The 22,172-nt window shown below is 40.0% G+C and overlaps 1 protein-coding gene across 1 annotated transcript; it reads right to left on the bottom strand.

The window, feature by feature from the left end:
* Positions 1–10,616: 10,616 nt before the first annotated feature.
* lrrc32 (leucine rich repeat containing 32) lies at positions 10,617–21,118 on the bottom strand. The gene is made up of 4 exons (XM_031874064.1): positions 21,104–21,118; positions 20,623–20,684; positions 15,443–15,536; positions 10,617–13,426 (listed from the first exon to the last, which is right to left on the bottom strand). The coding sequence occupies exons 1-4, from the start codon at positions 21,116–21,118 to the stop codon at positions 11,591–11,593; spliced, it is 2,007 nt and encodes a 668-aa protein (XP_031729924.1). The 3' UTR covers positions 10,617–11,590.
* Positions 21,119–22,172: the final 1,054 nt, after the last annotated feature.

Here is a 22,172-nt window from a genome sequence, read left to right as displayed (position 1 = left end):
AAATGCTGTGTTCACGTCATTCAGAGTAATAATTTGTGTCCGATATTTCCACACAAAAAGCTACGCTGAGTCCTTTACCTTCCAATTCCATAATTTACCTGAGCCGGTAGCTAGCAGCAAACAGCGCTAACAGTGATAGAGCTAAAGGTGCGTTCACACCAAACTCCAAACGAACCAACTACGCCATTTATTCCCGCCATCAACCATGGAACAAATAACCCAAAATAAACAGGTTTTGCTGTGATTTAACTGCAATAAACGTACATTAAAAAAAGATGCCAAAATAACTACATAATGACGGTGATTTGTAAAAAGTCTGAATTCATGTTTTGTTAGTTCTCTCTGCAAGACGACAAGCAAATCACTTTTAAAATACTTGTTTTCTCGATGGAGCTCGGATCGATCGGTGCTAAGCTAACATTGTAGCAGCTCCATCAACACTCACAATAACGTCATCTCGGCGTAAATACGGCAGCGTCTTTTTCCTTATTTGTACCATCTGGTTTACACACACACATTTATACACACAGTTTCGCATTACTCGCGTCTGTGCATTGACTTTGTAAGTAATCTACTCACGCAGCGTTTAGTGTGAACACGGTTTAACACTTTTAACCTGAGTGTGAACTGAAGTGTTCATTTATGCCGGAAGCGTCCGCTATGTGAACAAAGCTCAAAGAAGCTCCGATTACCACGCACACAGAGCGACTTCATTCTCTGCTCAGGTAGTAAATAGTGGGTTGCTGCTATATTTGCTCTGAATTTCGAACACCTTTAAAAGTGAGCACAGAGAATATTCCCATCTTCAGCTTTCTAGTGTCAAACTCTGCACATCGGTCAAACATCAAAGGGAAGTTACAATACGCAACGTGTGGAGGACAACTTTCTACTGAAATTCCTGTTAAGAGGGACTTCCTACAATAAAAAGAAGTACTTTGACTGAGATTCTAGGCGCTTCCTCTCATGGAGCAGGTTGTGTAAGAGCACTCTGGTGTTCCCACCACTTTGGGTTCATGGTGTGGATGAGTTGTGTTTGAGGTTAAATGTGTTTTTTTCAAAATTCTGACCATTTGGAGACAATCCCTCAATCATAGATATGCTCTGAATTTTTAATTTGGCACCTTTAAACCAGAAAATCATAGTGTGCAGATATTTTGACGATTAAGAATTTAAAAAAAATGTACAAATTTATATCAAACCATGACAGTTATTGATAAAGTATGTGACAAATTGTAATGTTTCACAAAATAAGCTAAGTGTCCGCGTGCCAGGACTCTCTGCTGTTGTTGGGATCAAACCAGTCATTTTTCCACTTTGCTGGTTACATCGCAGCCAAATCCTGAACTACAACACATTCAGATTTCATTAAGTGTTATGAGCACAGTTTTTGGCCATGTACAACCATTATGTTATCTGCTTACAATTACACGCCAAAAAACATTTACTGTGGCTCCTACTGGCGAATATAAAATGCTATTTATTGCATTATACTGACCAGCGGAGCCAAGCTTCATGTTTATTGGATGCTGTGCGGCGGTGTTGGAGGTTTTTCCACTGGCTCTGCACACTTGTAAAAAGCCTTAACACAGACTCTCTGGTGGGAGTGTGTATGAACACAAGTGTGCATGAACACACACTCGGGTAGGAGTGTGCGTTCTGCTAGGAGTGTGTGTGTGTGTTAACGCACACTCCTACCCGAGTGTGTGTTCATGCACACTCCCACCAGAGAGTGTGCATGAACACACACTCCCTGGTAGGAGTGTGTGTTAACACACCGGCGCTTCCCCCCCTCGTGTTGAAAGTGATCCACTGGGCTCCTGGGGGCTGATATCCAGCCTGCAGAGTCTGATTGGTTGAACTTAACCTCCAAACATGTGGCTCTGTTTAGCAGTTTAGGAGCACGCTGAGTTACCGTCCCTCCACCCCTGCATGGATAATGTTGCCAAAGTCCCACCGGATAGCACAGTTTACCCGGCTCTGCTGACTCACCTGACTGAGTAACAGCTACTATGAACAGTTGTATATCAGCTCTGTTTCTCAGGAAGACAACATAGATGCAACCTTTGTTTTCAGTGTCAAAGAAATATCTCAAATATTCCCCGGATTGCAGTGAAATTTTGAGTCCTAACATCCTCTGATGTTTTATCCAGCGCCACAAAACACAGGTCACAATTTAAACTCTGTCTAGCACTTACATACGTAGGTTACGAATGTTAAATCAAAACGTTGACAAAATGTGTTCAAATGTAATCTTGTAAAATGTAGTTTTGGTGAAAAGTTTGAATAAATCTAGTTGTTTGAAGGAGATGATTTCACAGAAACATAAAATATATATTAGAGGGAATTAAGAGCTGCTTAACCTGCTAATATTAGCAGATAATAATACATCAACCACTATAGATGACTATAACAAAGTATATATTTAATGGTTTACGCTGACTTCAAGCGGTTAATATGATTCTTTGGACGGTGGCGAAAAAGGAAAACTCTGGAGCCTTGTATACAACTGCTATAACAAAATAAACAAAACGATCTGCATCTGCCGATATGGATCATCAATGATCGGCAATAGTTATCGGTGTAAATGAAGCTTTCATCGGATACGAATCCTTAAATTCTCCCAACAGAGATACAAGAGAGAACATCAAAGATGGAGGACTTGTGTTTACTACCAACGTTACATCATCACTTTTTTCAGTGTCATTTTAAAGAGGTGGCAATAATCGATGAAGAACTCACGACATACATGTAGATGTAGTGAGCCCGGCTTTAACAGTTCTTTTAAATGACATCTTACATTCACGCACTCATCTGAGAGGCTCCATCAGTCCTTCATCGGTTCTGTAGAGCTGATGAAACCTTTTGGATAAACCATGAAATATACTCAAAGTCCAGCTGCTTTTTACTGAGTCATTGCTGAATGTCTTCTCTCTGAGAGTCTCCATTAAACACAGCAGTGGACAGTGTGTTTGGTGGTCTGTTTAGTCTTGTTAACAATTTAAAGTCATTTAAACCCCGTGGGAAAGATTATGGGTGTATGAGGCCGAAATAGGAGTTTCCTCCATTATCCATCATTCATCATGGAGGCCAGAGCAGCATTCTTTCAGCTTGAGTTTACTCAATTTCTTTTTGCTTTTCTTGAGTCAGGGTGAGTCCTTCACACACTGGTTCCTCTCGTCTACAACGTGTTGGCTGAAGAGTAGCCTGTACTCAACAAAACGACAATTATTAACAAATAAAATCATCAGGAGGTCAATTATATTGACTACTACCACATGCGTATGATGTTTGACGGGGTTTTTAAAAGCCACAATTGTTCTTTATTGTAATTTATCACTTTGTGAGAGTTCTGTGAGTCATTGTGGTTCCAAGTGTACAACCTTAGACTTTAGAGAGATCTATGAGTGTATCAGTTGGAAAGAGCGTCATGGTTGGACCTCAGCAACTTGAGTTCAAGTTAATTCTGATTTAAACCTGCACTCTTCACTGACTAGTTTGTTCACTGTGTTTTACGAAGCTCAGCAGTCACATTGCCATTTAAATGCACTTCAACATGTATAAAACTGAGTACTGATGGAGTTTATTGCTCGTTTAGTTCGGTACAAAACTAGTCTTTATGAGCGCTGCACATATAGTTAGTTTACCAGCCTGTTATTTACTACGGAGGTATCAGATGATTGTTTTTGTGCTAAAATCTAACGATTCGTTCAGTGACAATGGTGTATTTTAGTCAGTTTACTTTAGTCTGACTGCTCGTGTCTCTATGTTCACAGATTCCCTGCAATTACTTCGATGAGTACAGGGTCAGTAGAACCAATAGAACCGATGGCCAAAGCTAAATTAGCTAATAGGCTAAAATAAAACCAAAGTTGTAATGAACAAGACTAAAAGTCTACAGCAACATTTTTTAGCATTTTGAGTAGAGCTGGGACAGAAGGGAATGTCTAAACCTATTCAACAAAAGATATTTAATTCATTATTAGAATTAGAACTTTGACCTGATGATGGCAAAAGATGTAAAGTGAAGAGATCACCAAAGTTACTACAATTCATCCTGAGGGAAACATAAATGTACAAAAGTTAAAGGCAATCCAACCAATAGTTGTACCTCATGATGGGGCTGAGGGGAAAGTCAGGGGATCACCAAAGTCAGCAGGGTGAACCATCTGGGGAACATGAATGTCTTTACAAAAGTTCAAGAGAATCCGTCAAATAGTGGTGGAGATATTTCAGCCTGGACCCACAAACCGCTGCCTTTAAATGTCCACCTCAGTTCAGTATTCATAAGTCAAACCAGACAATCATAATGTAAATATGATGATGATGATGATGATGATGATGATGATTCAGTCCTATTTCCATCTGTTTCCAGTCAAGAAGCCGTCGTTGGGAGTATCTCAGTGGAGATGGATGTGCGTGTCGATCTCTGTGGCTGTGCCTAGCTCCGTGATCTCCACTCTCACCGACTGGCAGACTGAGAGCATCCCGTTATTCATCCACAGCCATCCCAGTGCTCCCACACAGACCTCGCCATCCCCATTTATCGCCAAGGACCATGGGAAAAGGTCGGAGGTTACCTACTTGTGTTTATTTCCCCGTAGTTACGTAAATCTGATGTGTGTATTCTACATTAAACTTTCATTTGCTGCTGTTGTATCTCGAGTGAAGCTACAGCTGTTGTGCTTTAAGTCTGTGTTGAAAACACAGCAGACAAAATACAAACAGGACACGCACACTCAGCACAATGGTATTACACATCATGCAAAAAAGAATTACTCCACTTGCTTTGAGGTTTATCCAAGAACATTGTGTTTCAGAGTCCAGGTTGATTCAGTTTGGACATATGGCTGTGAGATCAACACAATATCATGCCAGATTTCCTATTTTATTGTCAATGCACATGCTGAAAAGTTTATGTATTGATCCACGTGAGGCTATGATTGCCCTCAAGGGGAGCAGGTAACAAAGGTTGGCTCTGCACTTCAACAACCTGGATGCTTATTGATCTTCAATAAAAAGGTACAATTCCCCCAATTTACCTCTGGAATATAATATATTGCAATATCAGACCCACACTGGTTCAGATTGAAATACCTCTGCTGGTATCGGACGGATTGCCATGAAGTTTTGTCCAAACATTAATGGTTCCCAGATTATTGAACCCCGGGTTTGAGAGAAACAGTGGAAAGTTGGTTTACTTTGGTTGATGACCATAGACCGTATATAAGAAGTAGACGTAGTCACCATGACGTCACCCATTGGTTTGTGGAACAAGGAGTGTCATAAGAGGACGGCGCAAGTACAAGTGAACGCTGAATAATTTTTAAGGCTACCAAAATGTTACAGTAAACTTTCATGAACTTGTAACGTACAGTAAAAATGAAAAAATACTTAATCTCCCAGACCAGACAACGCTGTGGTAGAGACCTGTCAATCACAGTAAGCCCCGCCCTAAAGCATCCCCTGCTTTATGGTCTGTTTGACTCTAAATGGACCATAATGTACTAAATGAACATCATGCTGTATTGAAGAAGACTTGAAACTAGAGATTGAGACCATGAACTCATGTTTACAATGTTTACTGAGGTAATAAATCAAGAGAGAAGTAGAGTCATTTTCTCATAGACTTCTATACAACCAGAGGAGTCGCCCCCTGCTGGTCACTAGAGAGAATGCAGCTTTAAGACATGAAGCATTGGCTTCACTTTTCAGAACTGGAGGTTGCCACCTGGTTTCTGACCAAATACCTGCAAAACTGATGAGATTCCCATCAGCCTGTACAATGTGTTTTGTGCTAATTAGTAAACGTTAGCATGCAAACATGCTGAACTAAGATGGCCATTTTTTTATGCTTTTGTCATGCTTAAATGAATGTTGATTGATGCTTCAAAACACTAAAGTATTCTCATTTTTCTTTGTTTACAGCAGGTGTTCAGACAAAACACATGATGTTTTCTCTTTCTTCTCACTTTCTTTTCCAGACTGTGACTAAGTGCTCCAGCTTTGGTCGAGCCGTACCTTATAAACGAACTGTTTTTGATCTCAGCATGAGTGAAGTATGATAAATACAGGTTGATAATATTCATTTGTCACTCAATGCACGGTCACAGAGGAGGAAAAGTGACTGAGGTCTGCTTCCAATTAAATACTTCCCGTAGGCCTCTGATTCTATCTATGCTCATCTCATAAACAAAGGAGAAAAGTCTTTGAAAGGAAACGATGCCTTTCGGCGGGTTGCTTGGTAGGAGTCCACTTTGTTTATCTTCGGCTCGTGAAAGGGTTGAAGCTCAAATATTTTGCCTACATTTAGACTGAGAGGAACAGAGCTTCCCCTCACAGGCTGAACAAACATCTCCCCGAGGAGGAAGAGCTTCCACTGCTGTCTGCTTTTTACTTTGCCCTGGAGAGCCGATACCATGCTGGACAAATAAATAAAGTTAGAGTTTAGTCGTCTAATTCTATCTCTCAGTAGATCTTCCTGGAAACCATGATAAGTAAAGGAGGAACTTAGTGAGTGTAATTCAGGTAATTCAGTTATTAGTTTTAAGTGAATACACTTAGGGCTGTCCTGGACCAAAGAAATCCTTAGTCGACTAACAGTCATACGACTTTGGAGACTGATGGATTAGTTCATTTAATTGAAAGATCTGTAAGCCCCTAGAGCCCCTAAACTCTCACTCATAGACAGCAATTAAGAATCAAAATGTAAAAGGTCCATGACCGATTTTTCGTGGAAGGCCTTCTGATGAAAAGGATTAGAGTGTGGCACACATGAAGTCCACAGAAGGGCTGAACGTGTTAATCAAAGTACTAATCAAACATAAACACGGTCTCTAGACAGTTCCAGATAACGGATATAAAGATTGTGTAGATTAGATGAGAGGCTTCCTGTCGCTACAGACGGAGCAACAGTTAAACAAGCAAATTCTCAATTATAGAGTTGATAGTTGATCTACTACAACAGGAGCTGATTCAGAGCTGCATTACTGGAATAAAAAATGTTTCCATGCTTCAAAGTCTTGGTCGGTTCTCGCCAGCCTGAACTATATCCAAACAAAAACATCTAGACAGACAAAACTATATTTATTATTCAAGCAAATACATGCTGGGCAGCATGGAGGAGCTTCTTCAAAGTTCAAGTTAAACAGCGTCGTCTTCTTTAAACACTTCACAGTGTGATTCAGAGCAGCATCTATATCAAACACAAACACCCGGTGACATGTTGATATTAGCGCCACGATAGAAAATAAAGTGTCCACCAATGCACCGCTTCATCACCGAGACAAAAGCCAGTTTCTCAATGGAACATTTGACCAAACGTTCGTGAGATTCGCATGCCTGTTTTCAAAGTGATAAAGAGGATTTTTCCCCTTTGGCCCGCGGACAACTTCCTGTACCACCCTGGACGGTAAATTAGGGGAAAGAGGCTCTGAGTCATCGAGAGTAAAAGGCTTTCGTTATTGACAGTTCAGCACTTATTCTATCGTAAAGCCGAAATCCAAACGTAAACACAGGAGGGTAGAAAAGAAGAAAGGCTGGAGAAAAGTCAACAATATCAAATTAAAAGCCTCAGCTCAGGGTGATCAAAAGGAACGAAGAAAAGGAACCACTTATCCGTTTTAGTTGTCATTTTATTTCAAAGTTATTGTTTTCTATTTCAGTTTTTTTATGTTATTTCTTAGTCTCAAGTTGTGTTATTATCAGCTCGTCAGAGAAACGTTTTAGAATTTAATTAACCTGTATGAGAATAAAGTTTGATTGATTATGAATTGTAAATATGCAGGTCTAAGTATATGGATTAAACAAACAAGATATAATATCTTGTGTTGGTAGGCAGATTTTGATACCACAGGCTAGCTTTTAGCCCCGTTTCCAGTCTTTGTACTAAGCTAAGCTAACCGTCTGTAGCTTCATATTTACCCCAGAGACATGAAAGTGGCGATAAATTCATCATTGAAGTCTTATTTCACAGAATCTCCAACTTTTCCTTCAAACCCGTCTCTTTAAAACCATTCCTGTTAACCAGCTGTTTGCATGTGGATGGTTATCAGAGTTAATTACATTAAATGAAGCGCTACTGTTGTCTTATAATGCTAAGACTAGATGTCAGCCTGGATGAACTCTACTTTTGATGTTAGACTCATTTACAAAAGTTACGACAGATTAGGGGAAGTTATATTGATACAATAAACTAGAATAAATACCATAAATTAACCTGGTAGATAACCACTTTTACCATGTGAAACATCACGACTCATAAACCTGGATATCATAAAACCTTTCACTTTCACTGCATGGTGGTAAAGCTTAGAAATGTCCAATTTCACACGGGTCACCTGAATGCACCATTACAAAAGTGAAAGTATCTCTTTGAGTTATTTGTTGTTAAACATCGGCATGCAGATAACAATTAATAACATATATACAATAAAAATAACAGAAAATATAAAATTAACAATATATACAATGAAATAGAATAATATTGAATGAACTAACTAAACAATAGTGCAAAGATTTAGTTAACCAAGCAAACAAACAAACATGGATACTTAAGCTAACCTACATACAGTGTATAAAGTGGACATCTTTTGTCATCATTCAACGGCCACGGCGGGCATTCAAGTACGTTAGTTTAATCTTACCGTAATCCTTGTGGTGGAGAAGCTGCTACTTTACGGCAGGCGGCATCCACCATTTAAACTAGCCACTTGAGCTCACGTGTTTCGTCTTCTTCCTCCTCCATCCGGGGTTTCTTTGAATATATTTCTCACGAATATTTGCTTTCACATGTTCAAAAGTTACCACTAACCGATTAAAGTAAAAACTATTTTTGTTTTAATTTCACACCGCAAAATCGATTTTCTTTCCGAATTCAGACTCTTCGAAACGCTTTACGACAGCGGAGAGCGGAACAGCGCATGCAAACTTTATCAGACGCAACTGTCAAAGCCCCGCCCACATGCATATTAGAGACTTTTTATTGGTCAGAATATACGATTGACGTTCCTAGCAAACAAATCATATTGACGACCGTTGAAAACAATCCAGTTTGATTGGGTAGACCTACGATACGGATTTATTTACATTTTTTCTAGTAAAGAATCAGTAAATAGCTGCCGATTCATTTTTTTGACATTCAACTAATCAATTAATTGATCGTTTTCAGCTCTTACGTGTGTGGCATACAGCTAAACAAATCAATAAGAGATGGCAATCTGAAATATAACTTCTAACATTCAAATTTATCCGTTTTTCTTATAAGAAATCCCACGTTGTATTTCTAAAAATAAAGGAAAATAAGAAATATAGCCTGTATCTGTAACGGCATATCTAACCCCAAACTACAAAGAATACAGAATTAAATAATATATCAATACAAACATTCGTCTACACTCTAGACGAATGTTTGTGCAATACTCAAGACAAATATTAGAAAATGACATTCAGTTTATTCTCATATCATTAAGTGCTGTTTCTTGCCCCAAAACTCCAAACATTATACAAAATGTACAGAGCAAAGAAATCATATTACGGTATTACTGAATAATGAGGTGACAACGAGGGCTGGTGTGAATACTACGTTCAGAGGTTTACATGTTTTTGTACATAAAATAATGTCCCACACAGTGTTTACGTGTAGAAAATGGCCTTCATTTGGTACAAAATATTGCTCACATGACGTTACAAAAATCACAGGGTGAGTTATCAAACACATTAAAATTGTATGAAACTGTGGATCCCAGTGTAGCCCACTACATTTATTCAATTATTTATCAAAAAAAAATAAACAGTATGTATATTAAACTTCCACATCAGAGTGTCACAGTTATTAATTTCAGTGCTTATAGGCCAGCTTTCAGCCTTTTCATGTTTAAAATTAATAGATATTTTTGTATTGCACCACAGAACCTGGGATCAATACAGAAAACATACTGTTTAAAATATCCAGCTTAGTTTTTGTTGTAACAAAAATATTCTTAGTGTTAAAAACAGTCACAGAATAAGACACAATCACACAAACAAGAGGGAATTTAAAGTGCAAACCACATAGAAAGGGTAAAGGGACGGGTTGGATTGCTTTATAAAAACTCTTTTTGACATCCTACATATATATATACTTCATTTAATCATTCTTCATATGAATAGAGCTTTTTGTTTCCTGACCTTTTTGTAGTGTTTGTCTTCCTTTATTCTTAGCTTGAAGGAAAGATTCCCCTCTCAGACACTGTTACACCGAACGTCACTGAGTGAAGACATCGGACTTTGTTAAGTCATATTCATGTTTCTCTGTCACTCACAGTTATTAATCATCATTTTTTAAGAACCCTTCAATCGACATTTAAAGAAATAGTTCAATATTAAAAATAGAAAATATGCTTATTTGCTTTCTTGCTGAAAGTTAGATGATAGCGCTCTCGTCTCTGTGCTGTAAACACGAAGCAAAAGCTAGCAGTCTGTTAGCTTAGCTTAGCTTAGCTGAAGACAGGAAACAGCTAGCTACAAATTAAATCTTATCCGTTTCATGTAAAAACGACAAATTATGTTAGTTTTTTTGGGCCGGGCGCAGTCACTTCCTGTTTGCTGCGTACAAATTTTAATTAGTGAGCTTTAGAGGAGATGGTAGGCGGATTTTGTTACCTTTAGACAGAGCTAAGCTAGGTGTTTCCAGTCTTTATGCTAAGCTACGCTAACAGGCCGCTTGCCTCTAAGCGTATTTCCTAAAAAGTCAAACTATTCCCATAGCATGTTATGACAGTCAACAGTGTTTCAGTGTTTTTTTAGAGTGGATTAATCCTTTTACATTCAATAAACTTATGATAGTTAGCATCAGGCTTGTGAAACAAACAGGAAACACTCCTGCTTTACCCGAAAGGCTTTAAGTTGCAGTTCCTAAAGTGACCACTAGATGTTCACTACAAGACACTTCAACTATTGAAGTCCTTTTAAAAGTCCAATACTCCAAAACCAAATATTTCCCACTTGTTTTAAAGAGTTTGTTGATAGAGTGCTGCAGGGATGACGATATAATATCATAATCTTCACAAATGAACACCACTTTTATGATTTAAAAAGCTAAAGTGAGGCTGAAAACAAACTACACATGACTTCACGTTTAGTCATCTCATTTAGACTATTTTTTAAGACACGAAAAAGCTTCTAAATTCACCAGAGGGGTTTTTACTGACATGTTTTATATCGTAGAACAAAACTTTAAAATTTCTCCAGCTTGTGTTGAACACAGACCTGATTTCTGGCATCTAACCAAAAAACATATTCAGAAAATGCTGAGTCATTTCCGTGTTTTTCGGACTCATTCCTGCAGCACTCTATTGTCTTCATTTAGGAGACAATATGGCATGTGTCTTCTTCATTGGTGTCTCCGCCTATCAGGCAGCCATTGTTGTTTTGTTTCGCGTGTCCCGTTTCACTCTAGTGGCAAAGATGGTCGTGGTAAACCAAAGTCAAGGCAATAAATTGTCCCTTCACAAGTCTTTGAGTGACTTTGCAGACACAACAGTCATGTTTTTTTCCTCTGGTTTAAAAAGCACCAACCAAGTGGCAAAACCTAAAAGTCCTTCATGGTTTCATATTAGGCATTGAAGCTTCGGTTGTGCTTCGGTTTCCTCGACCTGCAACATTTAACCAGCAGCACCGACACGATCACCGCCACCAACCCTATCACCAAGACAGCTATGACGTAGTTCTGGACCCCCGATGTGTGACACATTTCCTGGGTCACCTTCTCGATGTTGACCGGCTCCGAGTACTCCTCGTGAACGCAGGTCACGGTCTCGATGTCGGGAACGACCACGGCCGAGTTCTGCACCATGTGGAGGAAGTCCAGGTTGCTGCAGCAGCTCAGAGGGTTGGAGCCCATGTAGAGGGTTTTTAGCGAGTGCTCCAGAGCGAGCATGGTGCTGTACTCCAGGGTGACCAGGTGGTTGTTCTGCAGATTCAGGGACTCGATGGAGGAGTCTTTGTTCCACATCGGTAGAGCGGTCAGCTGGTTGGTGGACAGGTCTATGTGTTTGAGACTCCTCAGCGACGACAAGTCTGTGTTTAGACTGGAGATGTTGTTTTCCCTCAGGAGGAGGTGGACCAGGGAATGCTCCAGACCGGAGAGGGAGTCCTTGTCCATGTCCAAGCCCGGGTTCAGGGACAAGTCCAGTAACGTCAGAGGGGTGTTGGAAAACACGTTCGCAGGCAGAGTCCTCACATTGTTTTCAGACAGATCCAAGTACTGCAAGTTCGGTATAGAAGCAAAGGAGACGCATCCCGGTGGATCCTGGTGGTTCTGGTCCGAAGAACAGATCTGCAGGTTATTCTGCTGGAGCTGCAGGTGTTTGATGCTCGGAAGTCTTTGAAATATACCGTGGTCCAGGGTGGCGAGGTCGTTTCCATGTAGGACGAGCTCTTCCAGCGATTGCAGAGTGTTTTCCCCGAACGTCAGGCTCTGCAGCGAGTTATGGCTGAGATTGATGATCTTCACGGTCCGTAGAAGGCCTTCGTTAGTGACAGAGAACGAGCTGATGCAGTTATTGCTCACGTTCAGGACCTCCAGTGATGCCATGCAGTAAAAAAAGCACTCTGGTATGCTTTTGAGTTGGTTGTAACTCATGTCCAGGTATCTCAGGTGAGAGAAAAACGCCTTTTTTTCAGGAGTCCCCGTGACGTTGACGCTCTGGAGTTGGTTCCGTGAAACGTCCAGGTGTTCCAGCCTGTTGTTTCTGGGGAGACGGGGAAAGTAAAGCATTTTGTTTTCACTCAGGTCGAGTGAGAGGAGGTTGTAGTAATCCGCTGACGTCGCGCTTTGGAAAAGCTCCATGCTGTTCTTGCTGAGATTGAGCACTTTCAAGTTGCAGAGGTTGAAGTCTGTGATGCAGGTGATCGAGTTCTTGGACAAATCGAGTTCAGTCAGACGGTTCAGGGAGTCGAAAGCGCCGTCTTCGATCTCCAAGATCACGTTGTTGTGCAGGCCGATTTTTCTCAACGACGAGGATCCGCTGAAGGTGTTCTGTGCTATTTTGGTGATGCTGTTTCCGTTCAGAGAGAGGTTCTCCAGCGACGGAGAATCCGCCAGGAAATAGTCCGACATCCCCGTGTACAGCCCGTTGCTCGACAGGTCGAGCGACTCCACGGCCGTGAGAGGCCCGATGTTGATTTTGGAGAGAGCGAAAACATTCAGATGATTCCTGGACAGGTCCAAGACTTTCAGATCCGTCATGTCTTTGAAGAGCCCTGGCTGGATGAAGTGGATATTGTTGGAGTGGAGGTTCAGGTGACGGAAGCCGGTGTGGTACGCCAGAGTTTCCCGGGTGAGATTCTGCACCTGGTTACGAGAGAGGTCCAGCGTCTGCACGCCGCGAGGGAGGTCGACCGGAGCACTTCTGAGGCTCAGGTCGCTGCAAAACACATCCATCTGGACCTGAAGAACAAAAGACAAGCACACAAAGTCTGATTATGCAGCCATGACACAATACAGAGCAAATGTTTAAAGAGTATGCGGAGGGTCGGTTTATTGAGCATGTTCTTGGCAGCAACACCGTCCTCTGAGGTTTACGATGGCGAGTTGTTCTAATGAGAAGAAATACTTTTCCTCTTGAAATCTATTCACTGTTTTAATGACTCAATCTCTAGTTCGTTAAGCAACACAATAAAAGAAAGATACGCCGTCATCTTCTCTTCTTTTACCCTCATAGATTCAAATATCTACGTTATTAAGAGCAGTTTATTATAGAAACCATATGGCCAGAGACCCCTTTCTGTCCAACAACAGCTCATGAAACTGTCTCCGTCCCTGTTTTCTCTCTGAGGCAGAGTACGTGCAGCTTCTTGGCATATTCGTGGTATCCTGAGGTTGGCATTCCTCGTCTCTTACAAGCCGGCCCGTAAACAAACACACTGATTTATTGTGGAGGGGCAGAACATCTCGTGTCTGTTGTCAGGCGTCGTTGAACAAATCTGGCATATTTTAAAGAAAGTGTCATCATTGAAAAACTCTGAAGTTAAGTCTTTGTGTGCACAACATCTGATATACGCGTGTGTAAATGTACACAAGAACATTTACTCAAGTACTGATTTAAGTTAAACTACTTTATTGAGTATATCCATTTTCTGCTGCGTTTAACTACATTTATTCAATAACTTTCACTACTTTCCAGATTAAGATTAAAAAATGTAATCATCAAATAAAATATATTATTCTTGGTAAAGGTAAAACTTAATTTATCTCCAAAGGGAAATTTATAAGCAGTACATAAAATGAGTGTATCCCCACCAGTAAAATTAAAGTGATGAAACACATTAATGCATCAATAATTACAATCAAATAATATAATACACACTTTTCTGCATGATGAGTACGTTTACTCTTGGTACTTTTTTCTTAACCCTGAGTAGTTTTGTTGCCTAAACATAACTTCCTGTGAAAATGGAAGTTTATTTCAAAAAGACACTGTACGCATGTAATAAGTGTAAACAAACACGTCCCGACACGCCCACAACCCGATGCTTGAGGGGAACGTAGAGGACCTGCTTCTGGTGTAGATATGAAGGGCTCATTCTAAGCTCACGAAAACACAACGATTCTTAGATTCAGGTGATTATACGCCGATGAAAACATAGTTATGAATGTTATGTTACATTTCTGCTAATAGATCCCCTAAATGCTACAAACCGGCCCTTTAGGAAAATGGGACTAAGTCATGTGGCCCTCTTGACTTGTCTTAGGACCCTCAGGGTGCCTTTAGGAACCAGTGGTGTAGGGGAGGTTAAGGAGCCAATAAGAAATATTGTGTTGTGCTTTTATTAGACAGCAGCAGCCCAGAGGTGACATATGGGGAATGAACCACACAGACTACAGAGTCTTTGAAACAGGTTCAGTCAGATCACCCACACACACACGCAGCAGTGAGTATACCCGACTTCATTAAAAGCTCTTCTACGTACTTGCTGATCTTTCCAAGGAAAAGAAAATCCTCCAGCACACGGGAAGTGATGCGTGTCACATTTCCACTTCATGACATAATTAGAACAAGTTCTGCCTGGTTGGCATGAGAAGCCAAAAAGTAGAACATGATTCACTAGAAAAGATGTCACAGTCTACCGTGACCTCTGCAGACAATAACCCATTCTTCTTCTTCCAGAGAAGCCAAATAATGTTTCTCTGTCCAAATATTGAAGCCTGAAGGTCTGACGGCAGCACAGCTTAAACTATTAAACCAGATCTGCTGGTCAAGAGCTTTCAAATAAACCGTCGGCCTTTTCTGGGGATAATCTGAAAATAACTCAAACACCTGATGGATTAGGTGCTCTCATCTCCATTTTTTAAATAAACCAAAAACAGATGAACACATATTCTGTGTTTATTTGACTGGAGATGTGAGGGAAAGATGCAATAAAACTGAAAAAGGAAATCTGAACTGTGTAGGTTTTTACTTACAACTTGGCATGCTGGGAGGTGTCGGGGAGGATGTGCGGACGCCGCCACGCAGCTGACCAACAGCGGGAAGAGCAGCTGGAAGGCAGCCATGGTGCTGCAGCACAGGGAGAGTCCAGATCAACACGGGTTAGAAACACACGAATGCAGGAAGCATGCTGCCGGTGATATGACTCGAAAAAAGGGAAGGAAGCTGGAGGTAGCCCTACCTACCGTGTGACATGCTGACCTATGACGGTGCTAGTTATGCCCTGAGACACAAACAGGGGCTTTTTTTGTGACATTTCTATTTTATACTGAATTTAGCTGCAGAACCGGCAGAACCGAGAACGAATGACTAAGAGAACGTGTGTTTCCGTGAGCTCTGAGTAAATGTTATCAATTCTACACTGTAGCTTATCGTTTCGGTGAGTCACTTTTTACAAGGTCTGTGCCTTGTTATATTTTGCGGAAACTTGCTGAAATATTTCCTGATAGGCTCCCCTGAACAAAACAACAACTTGTAGGCTTGGAGGGTAGACAATGTGGGAGTAGTTAGCATCGCTGTAATGGTAAGTACCATAAAGGTTTGCAGACAGCTTATAAAAAAAACACCCAGTTGGGGTTTTCAATTTGAAAATGCAAGCAGCTGTTGCTCTGAAATCTCACTTAATTTTAATTTGTTATTAATTTCATTGTTAAAAAACAAACTTCCCTCAACTCTCATGCAAGACCTTCACATAAGAACAGAGCAGCTCTTTGAAACTCTCCCAATTCAATAAAGAGATTCATCACAGTGCTCTCATGTGACAAAAATACAGACACATCATTCATCAATTCATCAAAACATCTGGATTATTGTTGAATAAGCACCTTAAAATGTGCTTTAAAATGTGGTTAAAGGCATCAAAGGGCTGCACGGCTTCTTTTTAATGACGTGGAAAGTCGAAGACACAAAGTTTATCCTCCGAGTTATTTGCAGAACACTTTTAAACATTTACAACCTGATAAAACATTGTGTCCGTTACTCAGAACGATCAACACTCTATCTGAAGCTAGGAATGGACTTCCAGGTACTGTACCGAAGTGTAATTTATGTGTAATTAATGTTTACTTGAGTGGTTAAATTTTCATTTTCATTTCAGAGGGAAACATTTTAATTTTTACACCACTAAGATTATTTGACAGCTATAGTTACTCGTGATTTTGTCCCGACCCTTTCTCCAACTAAATTATGTTTTAATGCAACTAAACTGCACTAAATATAAACACACAATATAACACACAATATAAACATCAATCCAACCCTCAGATTCATCTGGTGACCCTTTGGAGGGGCCCGACCCAGAGGTTGAGAACCACTGGACTGAACCACCCAGCAGTAAATGAAGTAGTTAAAACTAGCTCCAGCAGCAGCTACCACAATAAAACGCTACTTACACACTGATGCTAACCTTACAATGTTATTTATGAAAACATATCCGTCACAGAACGAGTACTTCATACTTTTTTGCTGATAATACTTGTGTACTTTTGCTCACTTTTTCATTCAGGGGAGCTGTGAGTATTTTATTTTGGAGGTATCATGATCCACAGACTATTTACAAAGTAGTACTTTCTCATTTCATTTCTCTTTTTCTGCCCCATCACTGCTGATTCTCCATCTTGTTAAATTATATATTTTGTTTAAATTCAGATTATTTAACTTAAGCAGAAGTAGTAACAACACAATGTTAAAATACAGAGGTTTTACCTGAAATATGTACTTACATCGTGTTTTTCTTGTAAAATCTTCTCTGCAAACTAGCAACCGATACTTCTGTACTTTTACTTTTTAAAAGGATCTGAGAACTTCTTCCTACGACTTGTCAGCATGCACACATCTGTTCCCAACAACCAAACCGTGCAACAGCAACAAGCTCAACAATTACCTCCCTTTCATCTGATAACTAGTCTTCACGCAGCCTCCTGACCATGTTGATTTCACATCCTCAGCGCGCTCACACCCACTCACAGATCGATAGTAACCGAGCAAAACACGCAAACCAGAGAGCTCCTCTCAGCTGACTCTTCAGCTCCGGCTGCTGTCCAGCCATCACATCCTGTGAGAATATCCTGCACCCCCCCCTCCCTCCCACTGTTCTCAGGGAAATGCCTTATAAGGGGGTTGGGAAGTCCAGTTTTATGCTTCACTTCAAGGAGACGCAATTCTTCCCCCCCCTTTCCCTCCCAAAAAAATGCCCTCTATTAATCCTAAAGTTTCCTCAGAAATAGTTTGGCTGTTCTCACACACCATTTGGAATTTGGGGTATTTTAAAAGTCCTGCATGTGTTTCTTATCTAAAACAGCCTTTTATGGATGAATGTTTGAAAAGAGAGAATGGAGAGAGACAGAGGTCAGGGAAAGAGAGAGACATACACTGAGAGAGAGAGAGATACACAGAGAGAGAGAGCGAGAAAGAGAGAGAGAGGACAGGGAGAGAGAGAGAGAGAGAGAGAGGACAGAGAGACACTAAGAGAGAGAGAGGACAGACACTAAGAGAGAGAGACGGAGACAGAGAGAGGGAGAGAGAGGACAGAGGGAGAGAGGACAGAGAGAGAGGACAGAGAGAGAGAGAGACACTAAGAGAGAGAAAGACAGAGACAGGGAGAGACAGAGACAGAGAGAGGGAGAGAGGACAGAGAGAGAAAGACAGAGCGAGAGAGAGGACAGAGAGAGAGAGAGACACGAACAGAGAAAGAGACGCAAAGAGAGAGAGAGAGAGAGAGAGAGAGAGAGAGAGAGAGAGAGAGAGAGAGAGAGAGAGAGAGACACTGAGAGAGAGAGAGAGAGTATAAAGTCAGCAGCAGGTATTGATGGATTTATAGGAACACAGTGTGGGTGTGTTAATCACACATCCTTTTCATACTGTGGGAGTGCGTCTGGTTTGTCATGTGACGTTTCCTCTGGTTTGGTTCACCACACTGTAAACAAACAACAGTGTAATTATGAGTAGAGTTCACACATCCAGACTCTGAGTGTACGAGAGTCTCCGGAGGTCTCCGACATGCTGGGAAACGCTTTCTCCTCCGTTAATGGTGACGTACTGTGTGAGGGTCTCAGGCAAAGAAAAGTCACCTTTTATTTTGGCGGTATGATAAGCTGCAGATGTTTACTACTAAAAAAGCTAAATATTCTTGAAATGTCATAAACACACTGGTGTCCATACCTCAGTTTATTTATTTTATTTTAATATATTTTGTATGTTAAGACATTTTCATTTTGATTTCAAAACTATCCTTGGAATTGGAAAAACAGTCGAACTCCTTTGACTGTTAAATATTTTAGTTTTGCATTTGTTCTCGTCTTTCGTGCTGACTCACTCTGGAAACAGCCCGGAAGCTTTTTTTTTTTTTAAGTTTTAAAGTTCATCTAATCTCTAAATCTGAGAGCATGTTCAGTTACTAAATAATATTTTGGTTGGTTCTCTTCTGTAGCATAAAAAATAAATAAATAAATAAATTTTTAAAAAAATTAAAAAAAAAAAAAGATTGTTCCATGTTGTTATTATTGGTGTCAGTGAAGCATTTGACTGTTTTTGATTCAAATTTTAACTACTTTATATACTTTAATGCCACAAAGAACATGAAGAAGAATGTCTTCATCGGCTGATGAGGACTGTGTGATGTGCTTGAAAGCTCCGGTAAAAGCTAGTAAGTGGACTTTTAGGATTGTCATGAAATGAACTATGACGCTTTGTATTTTAAGACGACACAAACGACAAATCCATGAATACAATCATAAAAGCAAGGCGCCAACTGCTGCTGAAGAAGACAGTAAGATGTGATTGAAAGCCCCGGAAAGAGCTAGTAAGAGGGCCTTGAGTTGAGAATGTTTTGTCAAAAGTACTGTTACCAACGTAAATGTAAGAATTTTACTTTGAGTACAATATTCATCTCCAAAATTCAGTGGAGGATGAGGTAAAAACAACTCACCATTGTACTTAAGTACAGAACTTAAAGAGTAAATGTATTTAGTTACTCTCCATCACTTCTAGTCAAGCATGTAAAACTGGAGAAAAATACTAAAACTTTTTGTGAATAAGCCTAGAAGAACTCAGAAGAAAAAGCAGCAGAAGAAGAATCAGAAGAAAAAGAGACAGCAGAAAGAAGACACAGCCGAAGAAGAAAAAGAGGCAGTAGAAGAAAAAGAGCCAGCAGAAAGAGGACACAGCAGAAGAAGAAAAAGAGCCAGTAGCAGAAGAAGAAAAAGAGGCAGTAGAAGAAGAAAAAGAGCCAGTAGAAGAAAAAGAGCCAGCAGAAAGAGGACACAGCAGAAGAAGAAAAAGAGCCATTAGAAGAAGAAGAAAAAGAGGCAGCAGAGAAGAAGACGAAAAAGAGGCAGTAGAAGAAGAAGAAAAAGAGACAGTAGAAGAAGACACAGCAGCAGAAGAAAAAGAGGCAGTAGAAGAAGAAAAAGAGACAGTAGAAGAAGACACAGCAGCAGAAGAAAAAGAGGCAGTAGAGAAGAAAAAGAGGCAGCAGAGAAGAAGAAAAAGAGGCAGCAGAGAAGACGAAAAAGAGGCAGCAGAGAAGACGAAAAAGAGACAGTAGAAGAAGAAAAAGAGACAGTAGAAGAAGACACAGCAGAAGAAGAAAAAGAGACAGCAGAAAGAAGACACAGCAGAAGAAGAAAAAGAGGCAGTAGAAGAAGACACAGCAGAAGAAGAAAAAGAGCCAGTAGAAGAAGAAAAAGAGACAGCAGAAACAAGACACAGCAGAAGAAGAAGAAAAAGAGGCAGTAGAAGAAGAAAAAGAGGCAGTAGAAGAAAAAAAAAGAGGCAGTAGGAGAAGAAAAAGAGGCAGTAGGAGAAGAAGAAAAAGAGGCAGTAGGAGAAGAAAAAGAGGCAGTAGGAGAAGAAGAAAAAGAGGCATTAGGAGAAGAAAGAGGCAGTAGGAGAAGAAGAAAAAGAGGCAGTAGGAATAGAAGAAAAAGAGGCAGCAGAAGAAAAAAAAAAGAGGCAGTAGGAGAAGAAGAAAAAGAGGCAGTAGGAGAAGAAAAAGAGGCAGCAGCAGAAGAAAAAGAGGCAGTAAGAGAAGAAGAAGAAAAAGAGGAAGAGGCAGCAGAAGAAGAAGAGGCACAAAAAGAAGAAGAAGCACAAGAAGAGGCAGTGGTAAAAGAAGAAGTCGTAGTAGTAGTAGTAGTAGTAGTAGTAGTAGTCTTACCTGGTGTCTTCTTCTGCAGCGTCTCGTACATTCGTAGCAGGTTTTGTTTCACATTCATCATCCTTTTATCTTCATTATACTGCATCAGTGGTGTCATGTGTACACACACACACGCGCACACACCTTTCGGGGGTTAGTCCCTCTTTTTATTTCCCGGGGTTCCCGGCCTTATTTTGGTTGTTTCCCTTTCAGTTGACGGTTGTGTGGAGGCCTTTTCTTTTCTCTTTCTCTTTCTCTTTCTGTTTCTGTTTCCTGGAAGAAGGGGCCGGTGAGATCAGAGGGATGTTATTCCAGATCATTAATCAGTAACACGATGAGAGAGTCTTCACCTTGTGGAGCTCAGTCCTGCCTCCTGCTGCTCACACTCACACACTGCAGCAGTTATACCTGCTGTGTTTATCAAGTACTTCCATGCACTGGTAGGAAGTAACGAAGTATATACTCAAGTACTGTATTTGAGAGCAATTTTGATGTACTTTACCTGAGTATTTCCCATTTGAACGCACTTTATACTTCGACTCCACTACATCTTGGAAGCCCACATTTTACTGCACTATATATTTAGTATCAAATTCATATTATTCATACAACATATAAATGAACTAATACATAAATATGTGCTGTTATTATTAGTTAAGTAAAGAGCATTTAACGACGTCTTACAGCTCATTGGTGTCTAGACGAGTAACAGTTAACACTACAGTGACGTACAATAAAAGAGATGTATAATAATATAACAGCTTCAGAGTAAACACGTCACCGGTTCGATTCCTGGTGGAGACCTCTGTTCTCAGTCGTCCTCCTCTCGTCTCCAAACTGTTTCAAGGGAGTCTCGGTGAATGGAAGAGAAAAGAAACATGTTTTGTTTTTAATAGAACATCGGAGTAGAAATAGAAAACAATAAAAGTCCATCTTACGTTTGCAGGAAGTTCTTCGTATCAGCTGGAAATTGTCAGAGGATCTCGGATTTTAAATCCTTTACTAAATCACCAACAAGTCTTCATCGGGGTATAAAGTGTGGTGAGGACAGGTGTTCAATTATTTTTCTTCTAAAGTCTTTAAAAATATATATAAAAAATATTTGGAGAAATAAATACTGATGGAATACGGAGACAGAAAAGCATTGAACTCGCTAAAAAGGTGTTTCAAAACTGTATAAAATAAACATGACAATATAGAATGGCAACACAGTATTCCTCAGGAAATATATGATTTTGACATAAAACAATGGAAATACTCAGATAGGATCACGTTAATAATCAATATTAACTGTTAACATTAAGAAACAGAGCAGACTTTCACCTATATTTATGATTTAATAGCTTGATGTTTGTGTCTTCATCTTATTCAAAGAGAAACTGAATCAAAGTGTGATGAGAATAAAATAACCAGAACAAAACTCATAATTGGCCAGGAATAGGTTTTATATAAAATTTGAACAGTGGATACAGAGGCGATATTATGTGTATAAAAAAATACATACAATAAAAGGAAAATAAATGAATCTTATCTTTTGTTTTTTCTACTTTGAGCAGGTGTTCAAGTTAGCT

Source organism: Anarrhichthys ocellatus, unplaced genomic scaffold (assembly GCF_004355925.1).
Source record: "Anarrhichthys ocellatus isolate YVR2014 unplaced genomic scaffold, GSC_Weel_1.0 scaffold78, whole genome shotgun sequence".
Taxonomy (NCBI): Eukaryota; Metazoa; Chordata; class Actinopteri; order Perciformes; family Anarhichadidae; genus Anarrhichthys; species Anarrhichthys ocellatus.
Note: the sequence above shows the minus strand (reverse complement) of the source record. Positions and strands in the feature narration are given on the sequence as shown.

What these genes read in the sequence shown, in the direction of transcription:
- lrrc32 (XM_031874064.1), bottom strand. An exon ending in GCTGCAGAAGAAGACACCAG is followed by an intron (nt 15,537 to 20,622) that starts GTAAGACTACTA and finishes CCTGTGCTGCAG; the next exon opens with CACCATGGCTGCCTTCCAGC. An exon ending in ACCTCCCAGCATGCCAAGTT is followed by an intron (nt 13,427 to 15,442) that starts GTAAGTAAAAAC and finishes TTTGTTCTTCAG; the next exon opens with GTCCAGATGGATGTGTTTTG.